The sequence below is a fragment of the Condylura cristata genome, unplaced genomic scaffold (assembly GCF_000260355.1).
Source record: "Condylura cristata isolate star-nosed mole 26May11 unplaced genomic scaffold, ConCri1.0 scaffold00002, whole genome shotgun sequence".
Lineage (NCBI taxonomy): Eukaryota > Metazoa > Chordata > Mammalia > Eulipotyphla > Talpidae > Condylura > Condylura cristata.
The window spans coordinates 71,831,682-71,856,615 of NW_004567103.1; the positions used below are offsets into that span (position 1 = coordinate 71,831,682).

At 35.7% G+C, this 24,934-nt stretch overlaps 1 protein-coding gene across 4 annotated transcripts in view; it reads right to left on the bottom strand.

Moving 5' to 3' along the window:
* Nucleotides 1-24,934, bottom strand: part of THSD7B (thrombospondin, type I, domain containing 7B) — a 792,320-nt gene that overhangs the window by 216,253 nt on the left and 551,133 nt on the right. For all 4 annotated transcript variants that reach the window (XM_012728237.1, XM_012728251.1, XM_012728256.1 and 1 more), the window contains 2 exons: nucleotides 13,606-13,800; nucleotides 8,100-8,363 (listed from right to left, as the gene is read on the bottom strand). In XM_012728237.1, the coding sequence (XP_012583691.1) occupies nucleotides 8,100-8,363; nucleotides 13,606-13,800 (459 nt within the window). The remainder of the gene's footprint in view (nucleotides 1-8,099; nucleotides 8,364-13,605; nucleotides 13,801-24,934) is intronic.

Genomic DNA, 24,934 nt, shown 5'->3' on the forward strand with positions numbered 1-24,934 from the left:
AAAGATGTAATATAAAATATAAGCTAAGACTAGAAGGGAAAAAAGTAATGAAGACTAGTTAAAGAAGAGACCATGACATAGTATTAGGGTGTGAGGTTTTTGTTTTTTTTTTTTTTAGTTCTATTCTTTGCCAAAATAACCACTAGGATAAGAGATATTGTTGGAAGTAAACCACCTCAATTATCTTAATTTTGTCACATGGTATGTTGCTTTCTGAACTAGTTGTCCAAGACTACATCTGGCTTGTTTTCATAATGTGGGAAATACATCATGCACTTTGGGCATTGGGAAGTAATGGAGATTAATAGAAACCAAAACCTGCTGACAGATAAAAGTTCTGTTTTGGAAGGTTGTGTTTTCACTTCCAATTTTAGTGGTGTCTGATGTCAAACTTATTTAGGTAAGATTGTCTAGAGTTCAAACCATTCATGAATTTAGTAGATTATGCAGAATTTACTAAACTGTGTTATCCTTAGTTGCAAGTGGGGTGTTTTATAAGGGGCCATATAAAACAGCTTAGCATGAGAAATAGTTATCCTCACAGTAAGATTTCTCTCATATCATCCTGGAATCCCCTCTCTTACAATTGCAGATGAAAGAAATAACATGAAGAATTTACAAGGATGACATATTTACTATTATTAGGAGAGCAAGTTTTATGCCTCAGTTCATTCATAATGAAAATAGAATTTTTAGTAATGAGTTAATCCATGAATAGAAAAACAAAAACAAAAACATGTCTTTTTTAGTGACCAAAGTTTTTGCTTTTCCTTGATTTTTTTTTTTGTTGTTGTATGGCTACATGTGATAAAAAAGGAAACTTCACTTACAATTTTAAAACCCTTTCTTGAAAAATGTGCTATAAAATATCATAAGACAGCTACTGTAAAAAGCTATGAGTGCAGGCTGGTAAATCTTGATCAAATCAAGATTGTTTCACAAATTCAGTTCAGTTTTCAATGCCCCTCTTTCTTGAAGATGTTTTCTAATCTGAAATGTCTAAATAAAAAAAGCAGACCCATGAAAAGTTGCAGTGAATTGTAACAGTATATCCTAAAAAGAAGGCATTGGAATTACCTTACCAGTTCTATCTCTAAATTATACCTTAAATCTGCTTTCTATTTTTTAATTGCTATCACCCTACTCTAAACTAAAACGATATTTACACTGACTATTAGTATAGTCTCTCAATTGTATCCTTGACTTCAAAGGGGTCATCTCTGCACATTACTAAAAAGTAATGTATTAAAAATGTACATTAGATCACATCACCTAGCTCTCTTCCTCCCTGCTCATTAAAATCAGACAGGCTTTGTCCCACGAGATCCATCAACCTCACATAAATACCAACTCTCTCCTCATTGGGCTTCCTTAGTATTTTGAGAAAGCTTCTTTCCTGCCCTACATCCTATGAACATTCTTGTACAACTAACTCAAGTTTTCTTGTATGTAATTTTCATATGTTGCCTTCTCACTCTTCATGTCTTACCACTTTTTCCACTTCAATGAGGACTTCTCTAAAGTCAAAAGATTTTCTATTCAGCATTCTAAGAGCTAATCAAGATTTGAAATTCTGTGGTTTTTAGTTCTATACACACTAGAAAATTGCATAATTTTGCTGATTGCCCTATAGTTGTACACCAATTCATAAAAGAGGACCTGATTCATAGCAGGTGTTCAGTGTATAAGTTTTGATCAGATGAATGAACAAACCAGTATATGGGCAATATCAGCAACCACATGGCGTAAGTCAGTTTTCTGGGGGAAGTAATGTAATGATTGGGAGGAAGGAGGACAAAGAGAAGGAAGATGTTAAAGGTACATATTTACTGCTGCCTGCTTCAGATGTCATCAGGAAGGCAACAGAGTCTTTGGGGCATGCTACTCTATAATCTTGCAAAGCTCACAGGCACCCTAAGAACACCCATAGCATACCCAAATGCTGAGAATGTACCTTTCCCTACTCAGCTGTGGCCTTCTTCTGTTTACTCTTTGTTGTATTCATGAGAGATCCTTTCCACATAAAGGATGCTCAATTTATAGATAAGGTAACTTGACAAGGGTAACTTTATCACACCATTGTATGAAATGTGAAAGAATGGTTTCTAATAGCCAGTCTGTTGAGTTCTAATAAAGAACACATAAAATCTTCATTGAGGAGGAATCTGCTATTCTAAACAGTACATACAAAAGTGCATACCAACACATATTATAAAAATATCAAAGAAATATATTATTACAAAAAAAGAAAATGTTATTTCTCTATCACCCAAACTCATATTATGAATATTTTGCTCTAATGCCAAAATTCAAAATAACAAAAATATTCTCTGAACTACAAGAAAACTCAAAAATAAAACTAAGAATGCAAGAGTGCTTTATCAAAGAGATCAAATGTTAAAGAATAACCAAGCAGAAATTCTAGACCTGAAGAATTTAATGGATAAGATATGAACAAAAGAGAACATATTGGTAGCACAGTACAGATGAAAGAAAGATGACCTGGAGGATAGAAACAGAGGTGTTGAATCTGATGAGAAAGGCAAAAGAAAGAATTGCTATACCAGAAGGAGAGGGAGAAGGAAGCACAGCTTAAATAGAAGGTCCCAATGCGGTAGAATGAATTGAAGATATAAGTTCACAAAGCTAATACAACACCCTTTTATCTTAATGTTAAAAGGTTTTTCTAAGGTATATTATAAAGAAACTATCAAAAATATCACTGATAAAAAATCACAAAGGCAGACAGAGAAAAAAAAGTAGCCTACAAAGGAAAACCTATTAAGCTATTAGCAAATTTCTTAGCATAAATTCTTTAGGATAGAAAAAAGTGGAATTAACATATCCAAAGTGTTGAAAGATGTAAATTATCAGCCAAGAATATGTTATTGATCAGAGTCTGGGAGAAAGTCGTTTTTCCCAGACAGACAAAACCTGAGCATGTTTACCACCAGGAATCATATCTTGCAAGAAATATTTAAAGGAATTCAAGAGAAAATAAAAAGATTATAAACAGTTATAAAAAAAAAAAAAAAAAAAAATAAAAAACACTCGAAAAAAGAAAAAAAACAACAAGAAAAAAAAAATAAAAAAAGGGTGAGACACATGACAATAAAATAAAAAGAAAAAAAGAGAGTTTAAAAAAATTTAAAAACACATGAACAACCTATAGTTTTGTAATGAATATACTATGTAAAAAGAGGTAAATTGTGACATCGAAATATAAAAAGGGAAAAAAAATTGTCAGAAAGTAAATTCAATTATAATCAGCATAAAATGGAGTAATATGTGAGATTTTTTTTTGTATAAGCTTGATGGTAAGCACAAATCAAAAATCTAGTATAGATTCATAAAACAAAAAAGAGGGCTAGAGCATACCACCACCCCACAGAACAATATAACCTTACCAAGAAAGGCAGTGAAGAGGAAAACAATGTAAATATAACAACGAGTAAGCAAACAATAAAATAAGTAGTAAGTCTTCACATATTAATAATTCCTCTAAGTAAAAATAGATTGAACTTGCCAAACAAAAGGCAGAGAACAACTGACTAGATAAGAAGTCAAGATATGAATAGGATCAAAACTGGGGAAGGAAGACTACATGGGACAATGGTGCATTGGTGGTGGGAAGTCCATGGGGATTACAACTGAGATGAAAAAATGTACAAAATGAAGAATGATGTAAAGTATATATAATCTCAAAAACTCAAAAAAGAAAAAGAAATCCAGATAGAACTATGCATTACCTATAGGAGACTCATTTTAGCTCTAAAGATACATATAAGCTTAATATGAAAGAGTGGAAGAAGACATTCCATGCAAACAGAAACCAAAAAAAAAAAAAAAAAAATTTAAGACAAATAATTTGAACTATCTTTTCTGACCATAGCAAAATTAAACTGGAAAACCTGCAACCCATATATAAACTAAAAAAACACATTTTGGAATAACCAATGTGTCAAGAAATCAGAAGGAAAATCTATTTTGAAACTAATGAAAATGGAGAAAATTTATCAACTCTGTGGGATGTTACAAAATCAGAGAAGAAAGTTTACTGCGATAAATGCACATTATTAGGAGCTACAAAGATCTTAAACAATGAGAAAGCAAAAGATTGTAAGTGAAAAATAAGTAAAATGAAGGAACATACAGTGGAAATAAGTGTAATATAAATCATTAAAACAAATATTAAAAAATTAAGAACTTTTTTAATGTGTAAACAGTTGACAAAATTTTACACTATTTTAAAAAAACAGAGAAATAGAAAGATAAACAAATACTATAAAAGCAATTAAAATCATAGGAAATTAGTATACTAATTGTATATTAACAAATTAGACAAACTACAAAGTGGTTATATTTCTAAAACACAACCAACTAGCTCTGAACCAAGAAGTAAACGAAATCTGAACAGAACAATTACAAAGAGATAGCATCAGCAATCTAACACTAAACACAGAATACTGAGGACCAGGTAGTTTTCCTGGCAAATTATATCAAACATTTAAAGAACTAAACAATGTCTCTCAAACATCTTCAGAAAAACTGAGGAGTGAACCTTCCCAAACTCATTCTGTATGGTTCGTATTACGCCGATACCAAAGTCAGATTATAGGGCTAGCACAGAACTATAACAATACAAAGTCATTATAAGAAAAAGACATTATAAGAAAACTATAGAACAATATTCTTCATGAATATAAACACAAAAATTCTTTTCTGACGTATTGCCAAATGATATTGTAGAATACATTAAAAGGATAAAGATGATAGTAACGTGTAATTTATCCAAAAGATACAAAGATGTTTCAACACATGAAAATGAACAAATGTAACATCTTAACAGAATGAAAGATAAAAATGACAACATCACCAAAATATGCAGGAGAAGCATTTGTCAAACTACAACAATAGGTTATAGAAAAATCCCTCAACAAGAGTGTATGATGAAATTAAGGGTCAAATACAAAAGACCTTACAGTTAACATTATACTCAATGGTGGAAAAAAATGGAAACATTTTACTCTAAGATTGGGAAACAGGATAAAGATAACACTTTATTCAATACAGTACTGGAAATTCTAACATATAATTAGACAAGGAAAATAATAAAAGGCACACAAACTGGGAAAGAAGACATAGCTGTAATCATTGCAGATTTTTTTTAAATGTATAAAACCAGAAAGACAAAAATGTTGGAACTAACCAAGATTTCAGTAGTTACAGGATATAAGATCAACATATAGTAATAAAATAGCTAGGAAATTTATCCCATTCACAAGAGCATCAAAAACATATTTATGTTTATATTTAACCCAGAAAATAAAAAAAACTCCAAAACTAACAATGATTTGTTTAAAGAAATTGGACATGAACAATGGCAGTTATTTCTCATGTATATGGATTTCAAGAATTGATATTGTGAAAAATGTCCATACTTCCCATCAATAGCTTTAACACAATCCTTATCAAAATTTCATGGCATTTTTCACAAAAATCTTACTATTTGCATGGAATCACAGAAGAGCCCCAATAGCCAATGCAATCCTGAGAAAGAATAAAGCTGGTGATTTCATACTTCCTGATTTCAAACCATACTACCAAGCTATACTAACCATAACAGCATGGTGTTGACATAACAGTGGAACAGATTTAATCAACTTATATTAAATACAGGAGCTAAAATACCAAACAGTGCTCCAATAAGTGTGTTGTAAAACTGGATCAAAAACATAGGAGACAATGCCAGTGAACCCTTTCCTCAGTCTAACAAAACTTAACTCAAACTGGATCAAACACTTAAAACATAAAACCTAATGACATAATAGAACCTCTAAAAAAATCTTGGGAATAAGATCCTTAACATTAGTCTGGTCAATGACTTTGAAAGATACCAAAAGTACCATCAACAAGAGCAAAAAATAAAACAAAATAAGACTACAAGCACAAAAGTTTATCACAGCAAAAGTATCAATACAATGAAAAGGCAAACTTCAAATTGGGAAAAACATTGCAAGTCATGCATCATACAAAGGACAAAAATGGTAGTAAGTGTTCGTGAGGATGTAGAAACAAGGAAAATTTGCTCACTGTTATGAAACTTGGTTTAGTCAGATGGAAAGCAATATGGAACTCTTGAAAAAATTAAAATCTGGAGGCGCAACAGGTTAGGACGCAGCACTGCAAGCTGGCAGCAGCCAGTCATCTCAGTGCAAGTTCGATCCCTGCCCCGTAGGTGACCCACATGGCCTCTTGTCTTGCCTACTGCTCCCCTCACCAGAGTACTTTGCCGATCTGCCCATTCTGCTCCCCACTCTGTCTCTGGTGACTCCTCTTACCATCCCTCCACCTCTGGCCTGTACCCCAGCTCTGTATGCATAAATAAATAAATCTTAATTTTTTTTTAAATTAAAAGATATTGTACTTATGCCCTACAAATTACCCTTCTGGGCATACACCCAAAGGAAATGAATGTATGGGCATTGGAGAAATATATTCACCTCTATGTTTATTACAGCATTATTTATCTAAGAGTCACGATAAGGAAACAACCTATACCACAAGGTAATAATTTTGAGCCATGACAAGACACCCTTTCATTTGTGGCAATCTGGATGGAACTGACAGCATTATGCCAGGTGAGTTAAGTCTGAGAAGGACACAATGATATGTTCTCACTTTTACATGGAGTCTGAAAACAGCCAAACTTATAAAAACACAGTAAAATTGTAGGTAGCAGAAGACAGGGGACTGGACAAATAGGACAGAAGGTATTCATAGGTACCAATTTGTAAACAATAAATAAGTCCTAGAAATCTAATGCATAGTATAATGTGCATAGACAATATTTTATTATAATCAAACTTGCTAAGAAATTACAGTTAAGTTATTCTTATCCTCCTCCTCAAATGATAAGTATGTACTGTGATAGAGATGCAAACTATGGTTGTAATGGTAATCAATATAAATGTATCAAATTAATGTTCTACAATTAAAATTCATGCAATGCTATATATAAAATGTTTCAATTTAAACAAACAAACAAAAAACCAATAAGAAAGAGCTGAACAACTTAAGAGTCAACCTATTTTGACGTCCATAAAATAGATACATTACTTGCTAATTACTTGCATTGTCTAATGTTTCTGAACTTCAACTCACTGAAAACAATTATTCAGACTAACATAGGGAGTTGATAAAGAGCAATGATGGCACTTAAAAAATATGAAATTTTCATACAATGAAGTGGTTAATATCTTAAGTAAATATGTACAAATATGTTGAAAATAAATAAGAATTATCATTTTATCATATACCCACTTGTATGGTAGAACTAAATACACTTTGCCACTGCTGGTATTAATGTGAAAGGTTATTAAAACAAAAAAATCTTGATGATGGAGACCAAACTGTATCATTATTCCCAGTTTGTCATTCAAACACGGATACATTTTACACTATCTCATAAAGTTGCTGACTTGTCTAGCCTTTTTTAGAAAAAGATAAAAAGCAAAAAATGCAGGAAATTCATAAGCTTAATCATTATCTTTAGTTTCAGCCGCCCTCAACAAATTTTTATCTTCATTCTTTTCTCCATTTGCCCTAACTTCCAAACTCTCTGAAGGCTCAAAAAACAAAACTCTTATCCTTGATTAACATCTCACAAAATTCTCAGAAGGTCTAATTTCTTTTCTATAATTTCAGCTTATTAATTCTGACATACTGTACACTGTATTGCAAAACATTACAAATCACCTTTTTGTCAGTTACTTCAGAGAAAATTCAAGGCCTGCTACTTTGTCATTTCTATTGGATTTTGTTTTTTTCTGAAAAGTAGAGCCATGTGAGATAGACAGTGAACAAATGGCCAAGATGAAATATAGAGACAATCAAGAAACCAAAACAATGTCATTCCAAGTAACAAGTGAGCTATGGGTAAGTGCAGTCCAAATGGCCATCTTTTATGAGAGGTAGTATATTATTGACAAAACAATTAAAACAATTTTTGAAAGATAAAGCTACTAACTCTAGGCCATGGACAAGCTCCTGGAGAGTATGTCAATGTTTTATCTGTGACTCCATGTTCATCTCCTTACCAGAGCTGTTGCAGTGGGAGGGGTCCACAGGTCTTCCATTTTTATCAGAGCAGGCTATTGCTCGGAAGCGCGTTCCTTCTCCGCATTCTTTGCTGTCTCTCTGTACTGATAATCCTCGCTTAGGTTCCCTCCTGCCTTCGGGAAGAATGCACTCAGACCAGTTTCCATAAGGCTGAGATATAAACTCATCACAAGGACATGGCTCTGTTTCCACCAGTGGGTACAGGTCAGCATCCTGGCATTTCTCCTTCTTCCTGCTCTTCCCTGTAAGACATTGATGTGTTAATTTTCGCCTGTCTTTGTCAAAAGCTCAGACTTTTGGATTCAGATTCAGGAGCTCTTAGAACATTAGATCTTAAATAAAGCCTCTTCCCTCTTTTTTTTTTTGCACAGAAGTAAATTCTAAGACAAAGGTGCCAACTCCCATGGCAACTGTAAAACGTAAGTGAAAAAGAAAATAGTTTCAAGTAAGAGTGCATTACTAAATTCTTGGATTTTGCTACGGTGGCTCACCTGCTAGCAAATTATTCTAAATATTGTTTTCCCTACAACCTGTTGATAAAATCAGATCACTTTGTCTCTATTTTTCTTGAAATTAATGGTTGCCAGGGAAACCAACAAAATGTTGGCTCCCTCCCTCTCTTTCAAGTATATTATTAAAAAGAAATGTATTTACTCAAAGTGATATCCTTCTATGAAATATCCCTACATTCAGGCCGGGGGTAACTTGGGGTATGGTAAACAAAGTGAAACTTATTTTGGTCCTCGCCATCCGGCAGTTCATAAAAGTTGACAATTAAATGAAATGATGTTCAAATTGTGCTGGATAATTTAATCTGAGGAAAAGCTATGGCTTTCACTTTATCAACTTTTTTAAATACAATATTCTAAAATATGACTATCAGCTCTTATGGTTCTTTTAGCTGTGATTTCATCTTTGATAAATGATAAGAAAGCCGCAATTTCTATAGTAATGGGTGCCAGGTAGTAGATTCTACATCAGCCTACAACTTGGCCAACGCACACTCTCGATTATTGCAAATTTTCTTAGATCTATCTAATAATTCCAGTTTTTGTCTCCTCATTAGCAAGTCATTAGGTAGAGTTTCAGGTGGGTGTGACAAAGCTGGCAAATTTACAGGTTTATTCCCTAATGTAATTTTTGGAAAATGTTTGCTTCAGGCTCATGCTTGGGCTCCTTTCTCATCGTCAGATGGCTTATATTACACACAAGATTTCTACAGTTATTTCCTGGATAATGGAATCTATAGCCTGCCATGGTGGCTACAATGAATAATGATTTATGCAGGACCTGAAATAATCTTACAAGTGATTGAATAATAAATCTATGCCCCTTCTTGAGAATGGAGTCACTTTCTTATCTCATTAGGAACACTTACTGTGGGGAGTTTAAGGACAGACTGTATCATGGCTAAGAATTTACTAGTTGAGAGGATGTCAACTGATAGTGATTGTGTCCCTCCCAGTAATATACATGCATAATTCTCTGGTGCCCCACTAACTTCCATTTACCATTTATTGATGTCTCAATCTCTAATTTTCACTGTGTCTTCTTGACTTACTACTGAACTCTGAATTCTGGGTGTACTTAGTCTTTAAAAGAGCTTTGTGTTTGTTAAAATAATACCATCCCTTAGAGTATAGTTTAGTCCTTATCTTTCAGATGTGATCATGCAATGAAGTGCAGTATTGATTACACTGCATTCTTGAAATTCTTTTCAAGTTCCCCCATGTCCTTTCTTTCTGTGCCTCACCTCATCATCCCTCTGGTCATATCTTATTTCTTGGTTCATTCTTCCTCTCTACTTTCTTAACTCTCTACTCTCAGTTCACTGCCCTAGGGACCTCTTTTCATCTACATTTACCCCACACAGAATTTATACAAGGATCATTAAAGTCAAAATCATTACCTTCCATCTAGATTCCATGCTTAAACTTCTTAGCTACAGACAAGAAACCTACATCTAAAGGGCCAATAGAACTCAGTATGCAAAACACATACTCATTCCCTTCACATCAGGCTTTCACTGAAATGTCCCAAATATACCAACATGATTTAGTCAAAATGCTAATGCCAAATTTGAATCATTCTGTATCTGCTTAGTAACAAAGGTTTATCATTTCAGATCCCTAGGTAACTCTAGAGCCAGTCTATGGTTTTAGATGTTGACTATGGTCACTCATACGTAGCTCACTTCTAAGTCAATAAAAGCGCTTCTTCCAAGATCTTATCATTGTATATCATTCTCGTCAGTCTATTACCCACACCACAGTCTGAATCAGCTTACAAGATGGAAATCTGATCACATCATTCATCGACCTACCATCAACTCTTCACTTACCATAATTCACAGAATGACTTCTAGATACCCAATATAGTCATTAAGGGCCCATAGAATCTGAGTCCATTACTACCTGCCTGCTTAGGTTTTCTCACAGTGTATCTTGCAATATACAAGCCGGTCATACTGAGCATCTTTCAGTTCCTAAAGTTATTCATTAGAATTCTGATCTTTACATGTTCTACTTCAGAAAGTTTCACTTGTTCAACCCTCCTTCCACAGTCTACTTAGTGTTTACTTGTCCTTTAGTTGCAAAAAACAAAACAAAAAACAAAAACAGATCATTGTCTCTAAAAATCTACTGCTGAACATACCTTGCATCTCCGATCTGGAAGAGATGCTCTTCCCTATGTACATATGTGATAGACAGATATTGACTCTCCAAGGATATTCACATCCTATTCTGAACCTGTGAACAAGCTACTTCACGTGGCAAATTTGACTTTGTAAATGTGATTAACATGACGGCTCCTCAGATCATATTACTTTGGATTATCTGAATCACTCCAAGGAAATTCAGTCCTCTAATACCTTATGTTCAGGTACTGTGAAACCTGTACCTAACTTTAGACATAGAGAAATAAGGTTATTTTGTGCTGGTTATATCATCAAATTTGTGGTAATTTGTTATAGCACCAATAAGAAACTAAGAAAGACCCTTATATATAAACTATTATAGCAGGTACTATCTGTGTTGTATATGTAGGCTCCCATTAGACTTATATGAGAGTCACATTACTCAAACCCTTTGTAGTGTTAACCCAAGATCTGGCACACACATGTGTGATAAACAAAAATATTCTCTGAGTAATTGATAAAAGGAAGCTGTTTCAAAAAAAACATAAAAGGAGAGAGGAGAGGGAAAAGAAAAGGAGAAATAATGAGTGAGGACAAGAGAGAGGAGGCTGAAAGAAAATGTTCCCCACTGTAAGATAACTGACAATTACTGGCAGAAAAAAAAATGTACTATAAAAGTCTATACTACCTTTAAATGTGTGGTAAACTGAAATATATGGCATCACCATTTGAAGGAGGATTTAAACAAGCTGCTTAAATGATCCTCACAATAAGAAAATAAATAAATGATCAGTGGTCTTTTGTTTTGGTGACATTATAATGAAAATTTAACATTAACCTTTGTATTCAGAATCAGCTAGTATTAACAACAACACAATCATTGAATCAATCCCTACTACCATTCTAAAAACATTTTCTCTTAATCAAAGGGAAATTGTGACTAGTGCCAGAAAAAAATAGGACTACAAGTAAATATTAAATGTGTGTATTAGTCATCTAGTTATTGTGAGTATATAAATATTTTTTTGAAAATATAGACAAATCTATTTAATGGTTTATATTCATCATTGTATAAACAATTGTTCCAATTACCATTCAATCTAGAACCTGTGCTGGTACAGTTTTGCCCACAGTACACAGGATACCCAGATATTGGATTAAAGCCTCTTGTTAAAATGGAGGGAAAAAAATTGCCTAATTGGCCTCCTTAGTTAAAGGAATGGCTGGTATCTGCATCTGCATGGTTTTCATATGTCTGTGTCAAAGAGTTTCAGTGTTTTTTAAAGATTTATTTATTTATGCATACAGTATTGGGGTACAGGCCAGAGGTGCAGCGGTGGTGAGAGGATTCACCAGAGACAGAGTAGGGAGCAGAACAGGCCAACTGATGAGGTACACTGCTGAGGGAAGCAGTGGGTGGGTCAGGAGAGGTCTGCTGCACCATTGTGGGGTCACCTCAGAGGTAGGGATCGAATTCATATGGAAGTGGCCTTAGCCTCTCAGTGCTGTGCTTTAACCTGCTGTGCTTTAACCAGGAAGGGCACAAGTTGCAGCGTTTTATAATTGTTAACTATCAAATTATATGGCAAAAACCATGACAAAAATATGAGTATCATAATAAGATTTTAGAACAGTAAAATTTTCACTATTTCAACAAGACACAACATTATTCACTTGAGTAATTTTTTTTTTAATAATTCAAGTATTTCATGAATTTGACCAGTTTTTGATGTGGTGTGAATGTGATGATACACAGAGATCAATTAGCAAGTTGAAATAATAAGAGTTGATAATTCAGAAAAAAAAAATCTTAGAGTTGGTTTTCACTATAAATAATTCTTGGGATGTATTTTGCAGAAAAGTGTACAATAGTTCTTTAATATTTAATTAAAAGTTTATTTTGGATAAAAGTTGAATTAATGAAATTTTGAAAATTTATAATGCAAACTGTGCCCATGGGTAAATATATATATAGTAGGATTCTTAATGTTTTTCCATTTTCAATTTTCAGGTGCAAAATACCTTAGGCAATTCTTCAGGTAAAGGGGAAAAACCCTGACCACTCATTAAAATATTTGTATATGAAGTAAATTCTCATCTCAAAAATAGTTATTCCATTAATGACTTCGGAAGCTTTATGTATGAAGCTGCAAACTACGTTTCAGAGGTCCTCACTGTTTACAATTATTCCTGTCAAATGCATTCTATCCCATATTTTTTCTCTATGAGAAATGCTGCATCTTAAAAAGTTAGGATTGTTACATATAACTACATGCACAGATTTTTGTGGAACATATAACACATCTTATGTTTCCATGAAATGGAATGGGCTCCCCATTTGAGTAAGGAACTCCTGCTAAATGTTCTCATTGATTAGTAAATTCACTAGAGTGAGTTAAATTTAAGACAATCACATAAGCAATGAATCAAAAAAGGGGTCTTGAGATTAAGAGAATAAACTTTAAACTAATCATCAGAAATGGTTACCTGTGCTTAATATTTTTATGTCAAAATCAATTTTATTTTCCCAATTATTATTTTTGCATTTCCCTTTGGTCCTTCATTCCCCAAATTAAGTTTTATGCATGTCTAAACACATTTTTATTTAGAACAGTAATAAAATATACTACTATTTAGAATAGTAATAAAATATAAAATACTATTATTTGTATACTGAAGGCAAAAAAAAAAAATCCAAACCTGGATTAAACTATAGAACAGTGGCGGGTGGGGAGGAAGAAAATAGGTGGAAGAGAACTGATATAAACTCTATCTCCTCCACTCCCTTTAGGAAGTTCAAGAGTGCATCAGTTGTCTGAAGTCAAGAAATGAAAGGTAAAACCTACCAGTGAGCTGTCGTCTTCTACTTCGGGCTGTTTCACAATCGGTGGAGCAGGGTGTAAATTTGGACCAAGCAGTGAAGGTACAGTCATCTCGACACGGGACCATACACTCTTGCACAAGGGGAGGCATGCCATTTGTTTGTTTGAGACATTCCATCATTTCTGCTGACTGGTTATCATCAGAGATGCATAAGACGGCTGAAAAAAAATTAAAAGAAGCATGGATACTTTTTCTATGACTTCAATTAAATCAGCCTGCTGCTGATTCTTTCGTAGAATACAACTCCTTCAATGTTTGAAGATTTGGTTACCATGTGATTGCTCAAGGTGGTCAACATAGCTAACTTTATTTCTCTCAGGAAATTAAATGTTTATTGTTGCTACTGGAGGTATTTGAGCCTCTAATTGGTTTCATTATTAATACAAATCCTACACTGGCAGAAACCAAAATAACTTCTAGTAATTTATTGTATGTCCTGCTTATGAGTATCTGATTTCTAGGGCTGGAGGAAAACTATTGAAGGAGAATCTATAAGACTTAGATGAGGACAGAATCATCCAAAAATCTTAACTCTTTTCTAGGTTTGATTTTGTTTGCCTCCTTAAATGACACGTATATAAAATGGTCTTATTTTGACTTCAAAGCAATTCTTAAAAAGATGTTTTCTGTCTATATTTTTTATCTTTAGTAATGCTTCAAGATTAAATATTTTAAATCTTTTTTTCAATACAGCAAATCTAGCCTGATAATTTTCATTACAAATCTTATTAATTTGAAGATAACTTTAAAGTTTCTCACATGCTTTTTCATTGGAAACTTTCTACTCATATCATAGTATAGCTAATAATCTTAAATTATTTATGCAACTTGGCTTATTCTTATTTTATTATTTGGACTAATGCTACTATTTCATTCAATCATGAATAAATGATATTGTGCATTTCTTATTTGTCCTAACTATAAACTCATTTAAGGATTTCTCTATTTTCTCTAGATCAGCATCTCTCAATTTGGCATCACCGACATGCCACATTGGGCATTTGTTTCTCTCTTGAGTACATGAGTGTCTTGTGCACTACAGGGTACTCAGGACCTCTACGCATAGATGTCAATAGCACACAACCCCTTCCTAGCTGGGAACACCTAAAATGACTCCAGATATTTAAATAAATTCCCTAACCATAGAGGTTTACAAAAATGCAGTGATTGCATGGCATGACTTGAGATCTGCTGTGGCAGCATCTTTGGGGAAAAAAGCCCAGGAAGACTTTTATAGCTAAGGGATCCATGTTGTTGTAACCCGACCTATTCACCAACCACTTACATTCAGCATGGTGCCTTTGGACAACGTCAACATGTATATAAAGGTTACTAGCTGTATTCATCATCCTAAACCAACTATAGTTTAGGACCATTTTTTATTACAACTATTTAGAGTCTACTAAGTTATAAGGAATGAATAAATGACAATTTAGTAGTGATTCTATATAAACTTCTCTAATATTGGGTAAATATACAAAGAAGTCTTGTAAGTTGTCTATTCTTACATTTATAATTCATTTTTTAAAATTCTAAATGCAACAGAGAACAAGAAAATCTGAATCCCAATTTTTTTTTCTCTCTCTTTTTTTTTTTAATTGGTAGAAGCTAAATCTATCTAATGCATCAGGAGCAAGGAGTTAGTTAAGTGACAACAGACGCATACACAATACTTCCCAGTTTGTGCATCTGTTCTGTGGCAGGTGGGACTATTCATTCATAATGAATAGCACTTTTTTGGAGGGAGGGGTTTATCCACATTCTAGAAAGAAAATCTACTATACACTAAGCCAACATCACCTGCATTTTCTTTGTTGGGAATATTACAGCCATTGATATTGAATTTATCAAGATATTTTATTTTAAATAGGATACAAGCAAATGTTATTTGAATTGCATGCTTAGATAGCCAATTTATGGTCAATTTAGAAGACTTGGTCTTGCCAAGATATTTTAAAGATGACAATACACTGCATAACAGAGAAATTTTGTATACTTGAAAAGGCTTGCTGTTCAAAATTGCTCTCAATGAGCAACTGACAAATTTTTTAAAACATTTTTGTATTATTTACTTTGAATAAGTTTAGAATTTAACAATTATAATAAAAATCAATGACAGTTTGAAGTTCTAAAAACCATCTAAATTAGACGACACTGGGCTTGTGAATGTCTGTTGAGATTTTTTTTAATTTTTTTAAGATTTAATTACTTACACATCATGAACTTGAGTACAGCCAGAGGTGCAGCAGGTAAAAGGATTAACTAGAGACAGAGTGGGGAGTAGAACAGGCAGAGCTACTGAAATGCACTGCTGAGGGGAGCAGTGAGCTAGACAGGAAAGGTCTGCTGTGTCATATGGGTCACCTCCCTGGCTGGGGATTGAACTCAGTGCTGCAGTGGCTGCAGACAGCTTTCTGTGCTGTGCTTTAACCCCTTGCACTACCTGGAAGGCCCTTATTGAGCTACTTTGTATCAACAAGAGTGTAATAAGAAAGAACTGTAGCATGTAATAGAATGAATTCACAGATAGTATTAACAAATGGCACGGATGCAAATTCTAGCCCAAAATCACCCAAAAGCCTGTTACTAAGACAATTTAAATTATTTTTTCTTATATCTAAAATGAGTATAGGTAGTAAAAACATCTAGAATTAAGAGTTGTAGAATTCTTAAAGCAGTCTTACAAAAATTAAGACAATAAGCAAAATTATTCATCAATAACTGCATTTACATTTTTAAAAATTTAGTTATTTATGTATACAGAACTGGAGTACAGGCCAGAGGTGCAGGGGCAATGGGAGGATTCATCAGAGACAGAGTGGGGAGCAGAACAAGCCGACTGATGAAGTACACTGCTGAGGAGAACAGCGAGCAGGTCAGGACAGGTCTGCCACGCCATGTGGGTCATCTCTGGAGCGGTTATCTAACTCATTCTGAAGTGGCTTTAGCTTCTTAGTGCTATGCTTTAATCCACTATGCCAGCAGGGAGGGCTCTACATTTATTTTAAATCAAGTAAACTGATATTTCTCCTAACAAGTCAGTCTGTATATAATCTAGCTGCCCCTGTCTCATTTATTCCATGGTCATGTTTAGAATCTGAAGGGTAAAAGTACAAGGGAAACTGGCTAAATCTTCAGTTGATGCTAAAGCTACATTTAAAATCAACCCTAGGTAATCAGTATATCAGATGTGCCCTAAATATATTCACTGCTTTAAAAGAGTGATGCACAAGTCAGACCCATCACTCTTGTATAAACTAGAGTTTATATAAGATGTAGTAAAATGGGCTGAGAGACTAGAGGTCTTTAAAGGCTACAGAATGCAATCAAAGGTGTTACAGCAAGTTTGACAACACTCACATTAGCCTGAAGACCAAAGCTCTGTGTTGCTATATTAAACCAAAAGTGGTCAGCAACTGACAAGCTAAAGATGGTGCAATCACTTTAGGCCAGACATTACGGTTTTTAGATGTCTTCAAGATTCTAATTTTAACATCTAAGTAAGATTTAGGGGCATATGTGAAGCTTTTTCTGATCATTAGACCCGTCTAGGCTTCCTACTCAGAAAAGGAATGATATAGGCAGAAAAAAAAAAAAAATAATAGCTTATGTGTTCTGCAATCAGGAATAAAACTTGTTAAGGTCACTTTCTCTAATTCCATAGTGGGCTAGACTCTAGCCTTTATTTACATAACTAGGGCTTTTTAACGTGTTCTTGCTGTCTCCATGAAACTTACTGAACTTGATTAATTTGTCTATCCACTCATTTGGTCACAAAATAGAAGCTACGGATAACTACAAAAGCACTGTGTTTGTACAAATGGGCATGTACAAACAATCTTGTTTTCAGGTGACTATGGTTGTGCCAGTGACAGGCAGAGAGAATGATAATGGTAGTGTAATATCTCAGCTTCTTTAATGGGGGTAACCAATGGGAAGGCTGGAACAAGTGAAAAATGGGTACTGGCCCTCCCTGGTAGGGCAGTGGGTTAAAGCACAACGCTAAGCCACTTCTGCATGAGTTCGATTCCCACCTGCCCCGGAGGTGACCACATGTGTGGCAGACCTCTCCTGACCCATCCACTGCTCCCCTCAGCAGTGTACTTTGTCGATCTGCCTGTTCTGCTCCCCATTCTGTCTCTAGTGAAGCCTCTCGCCACCCCTGAGCCTCTGGCCTGTATGCACAAATAAATAAATCTTCAAAAAAAAAAAAAAAAAAAAAAAAAAAAAATGGGTACTTTGCTTGAATGGGAAGGATATGTAATGAGCAGGCAGGACCATCTACATCATTACAGTGAATTTATCTGTCAGACATCTGCTATTTAGCTGAACTCTGGGCCCTGGATCCTTTGGGTTATAGCAAGTCACTTACAAGATACAATCTAGAAGAAAGATACATTTTTTGGTAATTTTAGGTATTTAATTACTGTATTACATTTTCCAACAGGAAAGTTCTTTCCATCAGAAAAGAAAGGGAAATTGAATACGGACCTTATATATTTCTACCTACAATGAAATGTTCTAGAGGGCTAATAATTCATTGTTTGTATTTTGTTAAAACTTGAAATTTTGTCACCCCTGAAGGCAAATTTAGTTCAGGTAGTTCCAGAATGAGCTCCTTACTATGTGTTGTTTAAAATTTAGCTGTGAGCTCTCAAGTAGCTACCTAGGACAGCTGGGTCTCCTTAAGGACTGATGAAGCAGGGGTTTGAGTCACACACTAAGATGCTCTCCCAGACAACGATGGTCACCTGACAGTTGTAGCAAGGTGACCAAAACTCTCCAAAATTTTATGAAGCTTGAGGTGACAGTCCCCATTCACAGTGTTTAGCAATGTACCAGACACATAAAATTGAGTTCAACTACTTCATCTTTCTCTTAATTACTACACAGGCTGAGCAATGGGAGAAAATTACCAAAAAGAGAAGGGTTGTTAATTGCTTTCCCTTGCTATCTGAATCTTTTAAATTCTAGCAGCATGAAAAGAAATGTCCTGACACAAAATGTAAAATTAGAGAATTTAACAGAAGAAATAGCAAGGATCTATAGGCAGCCTCAGAATGTCTCAGGTTTTTGTTAAGGGATGGCCGGTAAGTGGGATGGCTAGCCTACCTGCTTAGGCTTAAATGACTAAAAACAGTGGGTTATTAACTGATACTAAATACTTAGCTTTGCTTCTCCACAGAAACTGATAGTCAGACATGATAAATTTCAATTATGACATGAAGAAGGCAGGGCTTGCTGGTCTTCTGATAAGCATTGGTAATATCCTGCTGGGAAGTAAGTGATGGAGTCTGCTATCTCTCTCAAATTGCCCATTTTCATCACCTGCACCAAAACACTCAAATTACCTATCCAAAATTGCTACCAAACAGATCAAATGCAAAACTGGACAAGAAAGGGCAGAAAGAATTCCTTTCAAGAGGTCATGATTTCCAGGAAATGGGGGCTGACCTGCTCAAAGACACAAGATCACTATTAACTGGCTCTCCTGCAATCCTAAATTGCTTCAGTTCAGGGGTTCATCTAATTGTGCATCATTGAGTTGGAAGGTTGGCAGCAACTGGTCATGGAAACCAATGTTCAGACAAGGGGCTGTAGGCTTCAGGCCCTGTGCTGGTGGTCTAGAATAGAAGGAAGAAACACACAGGGACATGAAATTTCACTGCATTTGGGGTCCTCCAACAGCACACTGCTGGGTTTTATAGGCACTAAGGATTCTTCCAGAGGGAGTAACAAGATGATGGCTAAGATGGATATATCAGTGAAAATTGTCTGTGCAGAGAAACAAAAAGTATCAAGAAATGGTTTCCCACCATTGCTGTTTACATGATTAATTTCCCCTTCACAATCATAACAAAATTGCATGGTCCACGTCTATGTAGGAGGAAGTCACTCATTTAAAGATGCTATGTCAGGTGCCCATCACAAGTGCAGGGTCCAGTATTTGAACACAAAAGAAAATAAATTTAAAGCATGAAAAGTTATCACTGAAATTAACAAATGTATACTAGAGTGGTTCTATCTCTACTTTAATGCAAGTCTTCAAAATAACTTAGAAAGTCAGGTTCTAATAAAAATTCTGGGAAGCATGGGACTCTCACTGGTGGCACAGCAGATTAAAGCATAGCACTGAGAAGCTAAAGCCACTTCAGCTTGAGCTCCACCCCCATCCTGGAGGTGATCCACATGGCGCAGCAGACCTCTCCTGACCCACCCACTGCTCCCCTCAGCAGTGTACTTCCTCAGTTGGCTTGTTCTGCTCCCCACTCTGTTTCTGGTGAATCCTCTCACCACCCCTGCACCTCTGGCCTGTACCCCAGTTCTGTATGTATAAATAAATCTTTTTTAAAAAAATTCTGGGAAGCCTTAGTGTTTCAGGTTAGACTGTGGTAGTACAGGGATAAAGAGAACAAGTTGTGAATTTTGGCCATTCCCTTCCTCCTCTTACTCATGGGGACCTCCTTGCACTTTGGGTGCTACTCAACCCACAAATCAGCCACCTCTGTTCATCATCACAAGAACATGCACAAACAGGCAGTGAAAGCCTCTGGCTGAGGTCAGAATCAGCCAAAGGCTTCTTTATGTCCTTCAAACTGGCTAAAGACCATTTAATTGAACCATTTAATTTAATTTCAGGAATTCAAGAACTGAAGCAAAATTTAATTGGAGGGGAGAGGAGTGGTGGGTAAACCTGGACTTCCATGGAGGAAACAGCCGAGAAAATAAAAAAAGATCAAAGAAGGACTCTGTAAGAAGTGGAGGTCAAGGCAGACCACCTTTACTATGGCTCAGGACAGCCCTGTCAAGGTACAATTTAATAAAATTAAAAACTATTCCCCCACTGCAGGTAGCAGGGAGGTTTGAACAAACAAGGGAATTGATAAAGTTGACCTCCGGGACAAGGCCATAAGACCAGAAAAGACTCAGCATGCTGCTCCAGGAGTGCAGCAGAAACAGAGACCAGGACATGTTTCTTTTTTAAAGGCCAGCACGTGAGACCAGACATCCCAGCAGGTACTTGGTCCAAACTGGTCCAAAAAGCCCATGAAAGCACAGTATAAAAGACCCTCAAATCCTCCTTAGGAAACAGACTTCCCCTGCCTTGCCCAGTTCTTCTAAGTGGTATATTTCTACAAACCTAATTTTTCTGTTCTCCATTTTCTTTCTGATAAATTCTTTCACCCCTGTACCTATACCCCCACACTTCTCCCCACTTCAAGAACTGTTCTCTACCCTAGTTATTTCCTTATCTGCTGAAGTAATTTTTGTTAATAGCTCTCTTCCTCTTAAAGTATAAATGCTGAATAGTTGGAGCCATTGGGTTCTCTGGTATAAGAAAAGCCCCAGTAACTTTATTTAAATGTTATTGTATTTTTAAGGCATTGTTTTTATTTTGCAAAGGTAATAGATAACTACAAATTTATCAACTTAAAAGGAATTTGTTTTCTTACAGTTCTGGGAGTCAGAAGTTGGAATGATCTTCGTCAGCTTAACGTCAGCAGGGCAGGTTCCTTCTGGCAGCCAGAAGAATCTCATTTTGCCCTTTCCAGTGTCCAGGCCCTATACTCTGCATGCCTAGTCCTGTTCATTCTCCATTTTAAAACAAGTCATTCTCTCCTACTTTCCTCATCACCTGCCTCCCTTTTATGAAGTCTTTGTGATTATATTAGTCTCACCTGGAATATAACCCTGGACCATCTCCCCATCTGAAGATTCTTAAAGTCATCACACCTACAAAGCTCCTTTGTTATGTAAAGTAAGATATTAATAGTTTTGGAGATCAGGATTTGGACATTTTGGGGTTCCTTTATTCAGCCTATAACATATGGCCAATGTATGTTTCCCTAGCTGTGAGGAATTGTCCTATTCACTAGAAAAAGAAACAGGCTTACCTCATCTTCCAATAGTAAGACTTGACACAATCTGTCTTACTGAGATTTCATTCCCTGTTCCCAATTTATTTTGTTTTGCTCTAAGTTTTTGACTTTTTAATCACCATATCCATCTTTCCTCAACCACCCAGGTTACCTCTGAAACTATTCTCCCCATATTCTGTTGTACCGCCCTCAGCAAAATCAGACAGGCAAATCTATTTCTTATTTGAGATCAATCAAAAATGTAGATCTGCCACATCCCCTCCCACGGCGCCTAAGTGAGAAATCCTTAGAGCTTGGCACGGTCAAGGTACCGGGCACACGGGAGGAATACGTGGCCCTCCAGGAATAGAAGAATGGCTGATTCTCGAATGGTCACTGTAACTTTTTGATTTGTTTCCTGATTCTGTTGACACACAACACACTGAACCAAAGAAATGTTATGGATATTGTGCTTGTTTTTAATGATACTCTTGAAAGGAATGTAACTTACTCTGTTCTCTATACTGATTTAACTCTGAGAAACTCCATTACAATCTTTAATTCTATTAAACTATTAACTCCTGTACACCAGGTCGCTTGTGAAAAAGAGTGGAGAGAGCAATTAAAAAGATTAGAAAGGCATAGGTGATAGGGCATTTGTTTAGCACCACTGAACCTTGAATACAGAATGGTTTCCTAGGGCCCCAAGTTGATTTCGGGCCCCTGAAACAACAAGAAAATGTACTACCTGTCACGCTTCTATTAAAAGAATTATTGTATCTCTATATTTGCTTGCGGAGAAAAATTGTATAAATGCTCTGCACTCTTAAAAATTAAACACATTCAGATATGCACTCCTAGAAGTCGTGTCTGTCTGTCATTCAGCCGAATCCTTGTCCATCCTGCGCCAGAATTGCAATCCCTGAAACTTGTCTTCTGCCCTCACTGTGTCGGTCTGCGGCATAGATCTAAGGTGGACAACAGTGTGTACTGAAGTCAGTCTTTGCCACATAAAATGCAAGGCCACCCTATCCCTTCCAATTATCCTGCTTCAATTTTTGGTTGAATTAATAAGTGAAGGGAAAAATCTCCTCAGAGAAATGTTAGAATTGAGATGAGCTAGAAGGAATAGAAAGTTCTATGTTTTAGAAGACAATGTTTTTTTCCTACAGCAAGCCTGTGTCTTTGATCCTATTACTATAGACAGAAACAACCTAAGTAAATTCCACATTCCACCCCACACACAAAAGTCAACAGCTGGCCACCATTAGGGATGCCCATTAATATGGGTACTAGGATGCTATAGAATAGTCCTGGCTTGTTTGGGTCTAGTTTTTCTGACTCCAAAGGAGAAAGACTATTATCCAAGTGGCTAGCGCTGGTGTAGATCCACAGTAGCCTACGAAGGCAACAGGGAAAAGTGGTCACCAAGCACTGGCATTTTCCAGGATGGAGATTAGGGTCACCTGACCTGATCAAATCAATTTCACCATGCAAAAATCAAGCGAAGCCCTTTCCCAGTCTGTCTTCAGTCACCTAAGCTGAATCCAACCAACCACTCCACGCATGGTAATTTACTCAGTGAATGTTCCAGAAATTCCACTTCTGTGACAATTGTAAGTAATAGAAAAGACATTTTTATTTGTTATTATCCAAATGAGCTAATTTGGAAGCTAAAGCTAGCTCTTGCCATGTTCCAAGTGCTTTCGTTTTCACCTTGGCTTTCTCCTCCCTATGCAGAGCACAGCATGTGGGAGCACAGTAGTTGGAGGTTCCATTCTTCAAAACCAGTGTTTGAATAAAGTGTGTGGTTATTAGTACATGCTGGCTGACATATATGCAACTTCTTAGTGGAACAGCGTGAGTTGTGGAAATTGAATTAAACAATAAACCCATAATTGCTTGTTAGGGTGTTTTAATTGACTCATAAGTACCATATGTGAAGCTGCGTGGCTGCAGGAGCCCAATTATAAACTTGCTTATGGAAAGATACAACTCATTTTGCATGTTGGAGACATACTCTCTAATAATTGTTGTCCTCTGAGGAAAAAATATCTTCAAGTAAAGAAGAAATGCTTAGTAAACTAATAATATATACCTAATCCTTAGGTAACCTTCAAGCACTTTATGTAGGTTCTAATACAAAATCAGAAAATGCAGTTAGAAAAATACCCATTTGCTTTATTCCAAGGCATCTGTTAAGCCCTGGAACCTTCTGTGTTCACAGTTAACAAAAGAAGTATACATATAGAGTGCTCTTGTCTTCAAAGAAGGTGATTCCTAACTGAACAACATGGATGAGAATAAACATTTTAAGAAATGAACAATTCACATTTTAGGTCAAATTAAAAGAGCAATGACTAATACATATTAGAGTCACAGAGGAAGAAAGATCTTTTAATACCAGCTGCTGATCTGATATGGCAAATTCTAGAAGGGACGCATGGAACTGTGTTCAAATTACACTGGCAGAGTTGGAAGCAAAGGGATCAAGGTCAGTGTGGGCAGATGGATATGGGTGGAAGGAATGGAAAACACAGGAGATCCTCCTTGACTATTTAGTAGTTAGGAAACTTAGGAGATTTCAGCAAGTAAATGCTTCCAAATGTAGAGTGGAGAAGAATCCTAAACTCAAGGAAAAGCATTGGATACATCATAGTTTGCTGACAATATCTGCATGAACACAAGTGGACGTAGCTTTAATACCTCTATGTTTTTACTTAGCCACATGAAACCACCCAAAATAAATATGAAAGTACAGAGAGTAGCTTGCTTGTTAACAAAGCTGCAAAACAAGTTATTTTTTTTAAATCCCCAGTAACTCTCTCCCTTAGACTACACCTCCAAAATGTACTTTCTAAGTAAAGAGAAGACATGCTATGCAATCTATGCTTAAAATTCTTAGCTACCCTTTTCATTCAGATGGCATCTCTGAGTCCTCTGCCCATATAGAAAAATTAAAACATACTGAACAGTACCATTCTAAATGTATGTCAATCACCACATTTAGCAATACATTTGGCAACAGTCACAGTAAATTAAGTCATGACAGTAAATATGAAGCCATCATTTTTTCTTGCTTTTCTTTTTTTAAATCTTTCTTTTTAAATTGAAGTAAAGATTGGCTTACAACTCCTTTTTATGTTTCCAAGTGTAGGGTAACACCTCTTCAAATGTATGTTACCCCCCAGACTACCTGCCACCAAGACATCCATAGTCCTCTACCATATTCTATCCCTCTCCAAACTTCGATCTTTTACCTTCCTTCTCCTTTTTCCTCCATCAGGTAGCCTCCTACAAAATTCAGACATCTAAGGTTTCTATTGGCTTGGTTTTGTCTGACCCATTGTTTGATCCCTTTATATTTCACATGTAAGCAACACCACTCAGGACTTGTCTTTTTCTTTTTGACTTATTTCCTTTAGCAGAATCC